Below are 11,498 nucleotides of genomic sequence, written 5' to 3' on the forward strand. Positions count from 1 at the left end.
GCCCAGGATAGCCCAAAGAATTCTGAGCGATAAAAGAACTGCTGGGGCCCCACGCCCCTGGCTGTTATACTACAGGATTAGAGTAGTGAAAGTACTGGCATAGGGACAGACAGACACACCGCCCATAGCATAGAATTGAGGACGCAGACTTTTCACACACGGACTCCACGTGAGTGTGTGACAGGAGCCACAGATGCATAGGAGAGAAGACAGCATCTTCTCGATGTTCAGTTTAGGTAGCTGCATGGAGAAGAGTGAAACTAGATCACTGTTTTGTCTAGCACAGAGCTGTACTCAAGTGGATCAGGGACCTTGATATTAGGCTGGACACTCCAGTGGACAGCAGGGAACGGTGGGGAATAAGCTTGAACTCATCGCCATAGGAAAGGACTTTCTCAACAGGACCCCGGTAGCACAGGCATTAATTACAACCAACAATTGACAGATGGGGACGCCTGACAACTAAAAAGCTTTTGTACCGCAAAGGACATCATTTGAGTAACAAAACAGCCTAAAGAATCAGAAATCTTCTATCAGTGATGTGTTTGACAGATGGTTAGTATCTAAATTATACAAAGAACTAAAAAAAAATCAATAACTCAATTAAAAAGTGGAGCATGGAGCTAAACATAGAGTTTTCAAATGATGAAATACAAATGGCTTTATGTTGTCTTAATCTCATAGCCAGCAAAGGACCAGATTTTTTAAGTCTACAGTGGGTCAAATGAGGTGATGCATGCCAATGATCCTAGCCCTCGGGAGCAAGGGGATCAGAAATTCCAAGCCAGCCTGGGCTACATAGTGAGGCATGTCAAAAAAAAAACAAAAAACAAAAAACAAAAAACCCCACAAACCTTTATATAATGAATAATAAAAATTCACAAACAGTATATTCCCTAAGAGAAACAGTGTATGAACTCAGAAAAGTACTCAGCCGCTTAGCTAATCAGAAAACGGGTAGTGGTGGTGCAGGCCTTTAATCCCAGCACTTGGGAGGCAGAGGCTGGTGGATCTCTGAAAATGGAAATTTAATGTGATACCATTATCACTTCCATGGCAAAATCCTGTGGAAGGTGTGCTAATACCTGGCTTTAATGAGGTGAGCCGGAGCAGAACTCTGGTGTATTGGTGGTAAACAAAACCATCCATATGAAGAGCCATTTGTGGAGTGCATAGAAGTAAACAAGTCTATACCCAATGTGTCATCTGTGGACACTGGAATGTATTAGTTGAGGGATATAGATATACACACACACTTAAAACAACGTGGGGATAATGAAAATTCAATACCTGATGTGTCCTGGACACTGGAATGTGTAAGTCGAAGGTACATACGTGGTTGCCTATAGCAAATGGGAATTATGAAATTTGAAAGCAGTTCGGGTGTCAGTTGCCAGGAGGATGGGCACAGGGCACACCAAGTGGATTGCTAGTACAGGAGGTATGGCATGTGCAAGCATGGGATTTCTAAACTATGTCATAAGCCACTGCAGGCTTCCTGGGACATGTTCCATTTTTGTAACGTTAAAAGCAAGCACAGTGCAAACATGAGCACAGATATGTGATGCAGATCTACTTTTAAAGAAAAGCATTTCTTGTTCAGTAACATTCAGAAGACTGAAGATTGTAAGAGTTAAGCAGTGTCATCAGGTGGGAACACATGGAGGCTTCTATGATTTGGGAATGTGTGCTGTGATGTATTGTATTTTATCATAGTTACTAATTCTTACTGATTTCTTCATAGGCATGAAGTAGTTAGAGCTGAACAAAGCTCATTTGTTCAGACATTGACAGTGAGAGAGCCTTGGTAATCTCGTGAGCTTTCTGACTTACTTGATAGTCTGTCTTTCCGCAGTGACCCTTTCTTTCAGAAGGGGTGTGGCTCAGGGAGATGTAAGGACTGCCTGGCTAGCAACTGTTCACCTCTTTGTGTGACTTTAGATGAATTAGAACTGCTGTCTCTGTTTCATCACTGGCAAAATGCTGGTTGTCATTGTGAAAAATTAATGAGTTCCTAAATTTTCATGTTAAAGAATCACTGTCCTGCCGAGCACACAGTAAACATCACCGTACACTAGCATACCTGTGATTATTACGTGATCATTTAAACAGTAAAAATGCTTTGTGAATGACCCAGAGTTGTTAAACTGTTACAGTTCTAACAGGGATTTCTATTCTTCCCAGGGAAGCTTGCCATAGGGATATTGTGAATTTGCAAGTGGAGATGATTAAACAGTTTCATACACAACTGGTACGTATAGCAAATCGTGTGTTAAGAATGGAGAGTGTGTGGATCTGAGAAAAAAAAAAATCCATGAAAAACCAATACATTTTTACTTAGTTGTTAGAGCTAATTGCCAAGATAAGTAAATGGAGTTTCAGACATTTTATTAAGTGAATTAGATCTTAGCTGCTCACCTACTTTTGAATTTGTGATAGTTAAGGCTTTTTTTTTTTTTTGCACAGATTTGTTTTTTGATGACTAAGCAAAAAGTTTCACAAATGTGTGATTGTAAGTCTTCTTCCAGATACTTCATTTCTCTAGTAATCTTTGTGGTGAAGTCCAGAAACTACCATGTAGCTAGTTAATTGAGCATAAAAGAAGTGAGAGCTCGGTGTATGTAGCACACAGCTTGCTGAGTAACGTGCAGAACCAGTAATTTAAAAACCATTCCCTCCTTTTCCAGAATGAAATCCACTCTTTGCTGGAAAGATACTCAGTGAATGAAGGCTTGGTGGCTGAAATCGAAAGGCTTCGAGAAGAGAACAGAAGACTCCGGGCCCACTTCTGAGGACCCGGCCGACCTCGTTTTTTATGAGTTGGGAAGTTTCTGGCACCTAGGAGTGACAGATTCAGTATTGTTTTCATGGCCTTGACAGTGGATGCTGCAGCAGGCACTATTCCATCTGTCAGACATATTTATATTTTTATATTACAGCTGCACAGAATACTGTCTTCCTGAGAGGGAAGTCAACGGGATCTGTATGTTCTGAATGTCTTAGCTATACACTAAGTGCCCTTCTCCTAAGAGAAGAAAGTGTGCGCAGAAGGATAGGTGTATGTTTTGTAAGTGACTTTTTAAAATGTATATTTTTGATGGACAAATTGTATTCCAAATTTTTTTTTGGTAGCCAACTTTTAAAACATTGGTATACCTTCTGTTTCATGAAGAAATAACTTTAAAGTGGCAATTGGATTTTTTTCATGCTATCGACTAGTCATTATTTTGTTAGCATGATAACATCAAGTATGATGTATTTATTGCTTGTGTGGATGGTACATGTTGAAGCTTTGAGTTGTACAGATACATGGTACCTTTAGCATTTCTGTCGCTGTGTTCTGAGGGCTCTGTACTCTGGTTACCTAACTTTACATAGGAAAAACTTCTCAGAGTTTAGAAAATTCAAGGGCTATACATCTGATTGTCTAATGAATTAACAGTGTGCAAAATCATACTATAAGGTTTTAATCACCATGGCTCAGCATATAATCAGTGAAAATTTATTGTAAGATACTAAATATCACAATATTGTTGCCATTTTTTCCTCACAAATAAAAAGCATAATTATTTTTTCTATGCTTTGTACCATTAACTTTGTCTAATTATAGTATGCTACAAATAGTATTTTTCTATTGTTAGCCTTACCATAGTATTATTTATATAGGTTTATCATGAAAGGAATTTACACATTGGCAGCATCTTGACATTCTCTTCTGCCTGCCTGCTGTGATCCACTGTTTGATAGAATTTGATGAGAGGAGCTACTCATCCATTTACATTCTTGTTGCCTCTTGCCCAAAGATTTCAGCTGTATACTTTGTTTGTATATAGGTCTGTTGCCCAGTTTTGCTTTCTGGGATCAAAATATTTACTAAAATGCAACTTAGTTTGCCAACTTTATGGTTTTCTAAAGTGATGGAAGGTGTAAGGATATATTTAATAAATAGAAACCAATGAATAATTATTTCCAAAAACGAAACAGGAATGACTTTTCCCAGGTGACTCAGATGCTGTAGTCTTTTCTTGGCAGATATGGCGGCATTATGACTTGTAACAAGTTTCCTTATATGTCACTCAAACAAGGTTAGAATGCAGAAGTACTTTGTTTATACACTATATTTTAATATATTGATATTTTCCTTTTTCTATAGGTGTATATACTGTGTATGAAAAGGGATCTGATAAAACAGTTCAGTAATTTTTTGTGTCTAGGTGAAGCACTTGTCATGACTTAAACACCGAGTACAGTCAATAATTTTTTTGCATTCAGAGCAGACGATCTGAACTTGAACTTTTTGTTTCTGACTGAAATGGAATAATAGGGATTACCTTAGCCTTCCATTGGAAATTTGAAAACAAAAGACAAGATGTACAAAATAGTTTCTATATGTTAGCATGAGGCACCACATGGTTGTCTCTGAGAAACACTGAATTGTCAGGGTAATGACAGCAAATTTCTTAAAGCCAGCAAGGGAAATTGAAAATAGAAGCTGAAGAAAAGAGGGAAGAGGATGTCTTGGCAGAATATCTTCAAAGTTCTGAAGGTGGGTCTGCAGTTTAGATTTATACTCAGTGAAAGTGGTTTTCAAAAATGAAAATGGACTTTTTCTTCAGACCTAGAAAGGCTGAAAGAGTTCAGGGAGCTACAGGCAATGTTCAAGAAGGAAAGGATACCACGAAAGTTGTAACTACACAAAGCAACCAGGACCAAAATGTTAAATTAAATACTAAAGACACTTCCCATTGTTTCAAAGATAAATGTAAAATGTTATCATGTTCTTAACCAAGGTAGAGCTGACATGTGGGCCGTGATCATGGTTGGGAGGATGCAGTGAAATATCCTGTCCTGAGCTGTTCACACTTCTGGAGCAGGATGACAATATCTGGAAGTAGACTGCCATAAGGAAGTACGTCAGCTGTAATGGAAAAAAATTGTAATAAGCTCATGAAAGTGATCAGTTCCAACCATAAAACAGCAACAACAACAAAAGTCCAAATGGCCTGAAAGTGGCTAAGTGGGTGAGAACACCTCGATGAGAACCAGTTTGAATACCTTGGGTCCACGGCACATCTGCAGGGCACATCTGTAATGCTGTTACGCCTACTGCGAGTTGCGAGGCAGAGACAGAACTTCTAGAAGACTGGGCCGGCCGGATGGACGACATCTACATAGCAAACAGAAGACTCGGCCTCACCCACTCTGGAAGGGGAAGATCGACACTACTGATCGTCTTCCGAACTCTGAATGTGGACTGTGGCACATGCATGCCTGCACTAATGGACACGAGTGCACACACACAAATCCGAAAGAAGGTAGCTGAAAAGGTAAACAAGTTATGGGACAAATAGAAAATAAACAGCAAGATGGTAGATTTAAACACCTCTAGAATTACATTGCCTATAAGTTGTCAAAGTTACTTTTATTATCAGATTGAATCGTTTAAAGACAACCCAACTGTTCTGAACATAAGAAATCTAGTTTAAAGATGAATATATAAACTGTTTAAATGTGAAAAATAAAGTGAGTAGTGTATTGAGTTGAATGCAAATGAAAATGAGATTCGGGAGAGAAGGATCAGTTGTTAAGAGAACATACTGCTTTTCCAGAGGACCCAAATTTGGTTCTCTGCACACATGTTTGGTGGTTCACAACTTCCTGTAACTCCAGCTCCAGAGAATTTGACAACTTCCTTTGGCCTCTGCAACCATTCTCTCCCTCTTCCTCTCTCTCTCTCCCCCTCTGTCTCCCTCATTTTCATCTCTCTCTTGCTCTTAAATAATTAAAGATAAGTCCTTAAAAACTGTGGAAACCACACTGTAGTATTTGTAGAGGAATGCATAGCATCAAAAGATTATTTTAGGAAAGGAAAGACTCCTATATTCATTGACCTCAGCTTCTATGTGCAAGTAGAAAAATAGGTGAGCCCCAAAGTAAGAAAAGAAAGAATGCAGTGGAAACAAAATCAATTAGGGAGAAAATAGTGAATTAAAGAGCTAGTTCTTCGCAGTAAAACTGATAAGCCACTAGCCACACTACTGAGAAAAGTAGACATAATTTCAGAAGCAAATCACCCATTCTACAAGTATTTCTGACCAAAAAAGGTCAAGTATGAAAACTGATTAATCCCTTCATGCATTTACAGAAAACACCCGTGCTGAACAAGTGCTCGCAGTGTTGAGACCAGGGTGTGGTACCCAACTCACAAAGGCCAGCATCACTCTGCTAGTCAAAGAAGATAGCATTCTGACATAAATGTAGGCAATCCCACATCGTAGTTTAGTAGTTCAAATCCAGCAGTCTGTTAAAAAGAAAAATGATACAGCCAAAGTAGCTTGTCAGAAGTGCAAACTTGGGATAATGAAGAAATCTAACAAAGCAAACATTCTTTTGGTAGATGCAGGAATGTTTGACAAAGCCAGTATTCACTACTCCTGATTTAAAACTCAGATGCAAGTGAATATACAAAAACTCATTTCTATTCTATGTAAGCAGCAATTAATGAGGAAATTACATGCCACTTAGAATAGCATAAAAATGTGAGCTAGTGAGGGATAGATTTGATAAAAGACTTGTACACTGCATTCTCCAGTGAAAAAGTAAACTTTAGTAGTGTGGTATGCACATCAGGGGTTGAAAACCTTAGTACTCATGTCAGTTTTCACATTGACTTGTATTCAACAGAACGACAATAAGAATGTTAACGCTTTTTTTAGATAGCATTTGTGAAACTACCTTCAAAACTTTGAAGTACAAAATATTTGGGTAACAAAATAACCTTGGGAAAATAGTACATTAGTGGTTACACTTAATAATTTTTTGTTAAAAGGCACAACTACCCAAGATAACAGGTAAGTATAAAATATAGTCAAATCAAGATGGTACCATAAAGTCCAGAAGTATATTCTCACATCAATACACATATTTTAGGGAGAGACCACCAGAGATCTCATAGTTGATAGCCAGTTGTAAGCCTTTGTTGCAGTTACCTGGGACTACACATGTATTTGAGACCTAAGTGTAGCACTGGGTGTTTAGAGTTAGGGATTTTTAAAGGCAAAAACTACATCCTGATGTCTCACTTGGCAGCTGCAGGGGGAGGTTTTGCATAGGCACGCAGTTTTACAGAAGCTAAGATAAGCAGTTACACCTGAAGGGGGAGGTTTGCACAAGCAAGCTGCTTAACAGAAGTTAGCTGGAGCATCTTGACCTCAGATTCAAAGAATAGAGTTGAGTAATTTAATTTTCTATGGGGCTTCCCATCAAGTGAATCAAATTCTAGTTAAACCTAAAATGGCCTGAGCAAGTGTACAAGATGGAGGAACCTCTGCACTGTCTTTCCGTGTCACACATATTCCTCAACAGATTCGACATACAAATATAAATCAATAGAGGAGGTTATAATTTGTTTTGTTGAATGAGTGGATATCTATTTGGAACAAAAATTGTGAGGCATACTTTGTACTATATAAAAGTTAACTAAAATAGATTAAACTACATAATTTTTTAATTAAAAGATCATTCTAGAAAACAACATAAGGCTTATGAGCTTATCAGTTTTGTATATGTCAACAAATAAAACTTGAAAGAAAAACTTAAATTGGGCTTGAGCAACAATTGATATACTCTTTAAAAAATACTCAGATTCAAAACACTAGGCATAATGGGAAAAATGCCCTTTACTATCTTGCATTCAGCGTAAGTTTTGAAGTGGGCAAATGATTTAGTCAGGCACTTCGACAGTGATGGTGGTGAGTGTAAGAGACCAGCCCCCACAGTTATTTACCCCAGGAACTCTTGAGGAATAAGGGACTTAGTTAGAAATAAGGAGACACACACACACACACACAGAGAGAGAGAGAGAGAGAGAGAGAGAGAGAGAGAGAGAGAGAGAGAGAGAGAGAGAGAGAGAGAGAGAGAGAGAGAGAGAGAAAGCAGGATAGACCTGGGTGGGCCTGAATCCGTATCCACCAGCCCAGAACTTTATTCCAAAGGGCTATTTATAACAATTCGAAGGGGTGGAGCAAAAGACCTCCCCCTTACTAGTTAGACTGTTACAAACACCTGGTACCCAGTCCCATGGTCCAATCAACCTCCCATGCAGTCCTGCCGGGTACAGCCACTAGGAAACCTAGTGGGCTCCAACAGGTGAGGCTGCAACTGTGCCCATGGGAAGAGCTGTGTAATCTCAATCTTCAGAGAAAGACCAAGCCAGGAGATGCTACTGCACATTCATTTAAGTACTGAGACATAGAAATCTGGCTTGATCTTGGGTCGGTAAGGAAGTAGAACTGATTTTTACAGTTGAATACAGAATGGTACAATCATTCTAGGGAACATCTTAACAGCTTCTCCCATCATCCACAAGTCACCTACCTTAGCCATTCTACTCCAGACACTTAAATAAAACTTGCACAGAAATGGTTACAACAGCTCCATTGTAATATCTGGAAGCCACCCAAACACCTGTCAACAAATAAAGGAATAAACAAATCACGGCACAGGTAATGGATCTCCACCCAGCTATGTGAAGGGAAGAATTCTAATGTGCAGTGATGTGGATTAGCTACAAAAACTATCAACAGAAGCCAGTGCTATATGGTGACATGCAGTTCTAGAAAATGCAAGCCTACCTTGGCAGCAATCATGTTTGACTATAAACATTAAGGAGTAGGGTAAGAGAAAGTTACCAAAATGTCACAGAAAGACTTTTGTCACTGATGACTGCATTGTTTGGGTTTTGATGGTAGGAGAATTCATGCCAATATTTTTCAAATTATATGCTTCTTGTTATGAATAATTTATTTTACTGTCAACTGCTTCAACTTGTTCTTTTCAAGACAAAGTCTACATAAGCCAGGTTGGCCTCAAACTCGATACGAAGCTGAGGTTGACCTTGAACTTTTGATCATGCTATTTTACCATTCCATGTGCCACCAACAAAGGGGATCACTTCTAATGTATGGTGCACGTATGTTGAAATTACTCCCACCCCTTACATCCTTAATATTATCCAAAATATGAAGTAGATATAAAGTGAAAGAATAATTTGATGCCAGCTTAGCACTCAGATCTTAGCTTGCTTTCCTGTTGCTATTAATTCTCTGGCAAAAGTAACTTAAGGGAGAACGGGCTTACTTGGCTCATAACTCCAGGTCACTGTCGTTGCAGGGAAGCAAGGTGGCCAGAACTGGGAGCAGCTGGTTGAATCCACAGTCCAGAGCAGAAAACATGTATATATGAATTCCGGGGGTCTACCCCACACCCCCACATTTCCCCAGAGTGTTCTTGAGTGAGAACCGTAGGAAATATTAGAAGGATTTAGGTGTGGAGAGAAACAGAACATACCTGTTCTTAGCCTCGAGAGGGCCTGAAACCTATTCCAATGGGCCCTGACTGTCCCTGCCCTAGGGTATTTATAGAGATGCCAAGGGACAGAGCAAAAAATCCGCCCCCCCCAGGCACAGCCGAGTGCAGACCATCTCAGACACATGCACTCAGGCCTGTGGTCCTAACCATCCTCTCTATGCGGACCTGCTGGGTAAAGCCATGAGGAACCGGAAAATGGGCTCCCACATTGCATACGTGCTATGGCTCAACTTACTCTTTCCTTGTTATTCATTCTGAGGCCCAGCCCAAGAGACGGTGTTGCTCACATCCAGTGTGGATCTTTGCACCTCAATTGACCTAATTAAGAAAATCGTTCATAGACATGCCCACAGGCCAGCCTCATCCAGACAGTTCCTCGTCAAGAATCTTCTCCCAGGTGATTCCAGAGTGTGTAGAGTTGGCAGAAATTCCTCAGAACTAACCCTCACAGCACCGGTGAGGAGAGTCATCAGTACCGAGCCTGTAAGTATCATATCCAGACCACGTCTACAGAGAATAGTGACGAGGAACAGTAGAATTCGCAGTGTCAAGGTAAACAAGTGGATTGAGAATGACCAAATTTTGGGTTTTGTAGTAAATAAAGCCAGCAAAATAATGAAGTTTACCCAGGATAAACTTTATTTTTCTGGTTTCTGAAAAATTGAGTAGCATTTGGGTGGTAACCTCTAAGTGTTTAACAATTCAACTTGGCTGTTTGACGGTTTCTAGTTCATCAACTTTAACTACCTAAATGTTTTTCTCTTACCACATATACATCTATGAGTGATTATTTGCTGATGAGCTGAGTGTTTTGAGTATAGAAAATCAAGAATTTCTGTATGAGGTTGATTTACCTTCCTAGGAGATTCAGATGGTTGTCATTTAGACATACAGTTTCTTTGATAAATGACACATTATTACTGAGAAAAATGAAACCGTCAAATACAGTTTTACATTCCCTTCTTTTGTTTGTTTGCTCATTCTAGTCTGCTTATTTTTCAGACAGGCTGGCCTTGAACATGGGACCCTGTTACTTCAGCCTCCTAAAATCTGAGAGTACAACCTTCCTGGCTAGGATGCAGCATTTGCTCATCAGCTCAAAAGGGAAAGTCTTAAGTGTAGTCTGCAGAACTTGTCAGGAGAGTACAGACAAGGAATCAGAATAACTTTTTATCCTAGCTTATTTCTCTCTCTGTCTATCTCTGTCTCTCTGTCTCTGTCTCTGTCTGTCTGTCTGTCTGTCTGTCTGTCTGTCTCTCTCTCTCTCTCTCTCTGTGTGTGTGTGTGTGTGTGTGTGTGTGTGTGTGTGTGTGTGTGTGTGTGTGGTCTGTATGTGCATGTGGAGGCTGGAGATTGACTTTGGATGACTTCCTTTATCACACACACACACACACACACACACACACACACACACACACACACACACTGAGAACTTGGAGCTCTCTGATCGGCTAGACTCGTTGGCCAGTGTGTCCCAGGGGTCCTCCTGTCTCTGCCTCCCCGTGCTGATGGTACAGGTATGCACAGCCATGCTCAGCTTTTTATGTGGGTGCTGAGAATACAAAATCAGGTCCTCATGTTTATTGAATGTCTGGCATTATGGATAGTGGTATTTGTTAAAGGATGATAAAAGGCTATGTATTTCATGAAAATAATACTTATTAGTTTGGTTATTTGGTAAACTGTGATTTTTACCACTTTTGCTATTCAAAAAATATTTAAATGGAACTATATCATTATATGCTCGACCTAAGCTTGAACCATGATTTCATGCTATGAGAAAAATGGCAGCTATAAAGAGTAATTATGATATTTTGACCAACCTATTGAAATGGGTTACTCAGATAGTACTATTTTTTTTTTCTATTTGTTAGCAGAAATATGCTGGGGAAAGTATCTGAAAATGTCTAGACTTAAGGCTCTGAGTCTGAAAACACAAAATCTCTCCTGGCAATTTATAGGACCCATTTCAGAAATTACAAAGCCTTTTGGTGTAGGGATATATCTGTTGTCCTTATTTCAAAGGCTCATTCCTTTCTAAAGTGAGAATGGGTGTTTCACTATCATTTAAAGTCACCCAACTCACTTTATATTTTATGATGACCAAGCTACTATGCATCTATCAACTA

General features: G+C 39.4%; 1 protein-coding gene across 4 annotated transcripts in view; it reads left to right on the plus strand.

Moving 5' to 3' along the window:
* Nedd1 (NEDD1 gamma-tubulin ring complex targeting factor) overlaps positions 1–7,531 on the plus strand; it is a 50,110-nt gene extending 42,579 nt beyond the window's left edge. For all 4 annotated transcript variants that reach the window (XM_028880230.2, XM_037196821.1, XM_028880232.2 and 1 more), the window contains 2 exons: positions 2,185–2,251; positions 2,688–7,531. In XM_028880230.2, the coding sequence (XP_028736063.1) occupies positions 2,185–2,251; positions 2,688–2,792 (172 nt within the window). In that variant the 3' untranslated portion in view covers positions 2,793–7,531. The remainder of the gene's footprint in view (positions 1–2,184; positions 2,252–2,687) is intronic.
* Positions 7,532–11,498: the final 3,967 nt, after the last annotated feature.

This window comes from Peromyscus leucopus, chromosome 18 (genome assembly GCF_004664715.2).
Source record: "Peromyscus leucopus breed LL Stock chromosome 18, UCI_PerLeu_2.1, whole genome shotgun sequence".
NCBI lineage: Eukaryota > Metazoa > Chordata > Mammalia > Rodentia > Cricetidae > Peromyscus > Peromyscus leucopus.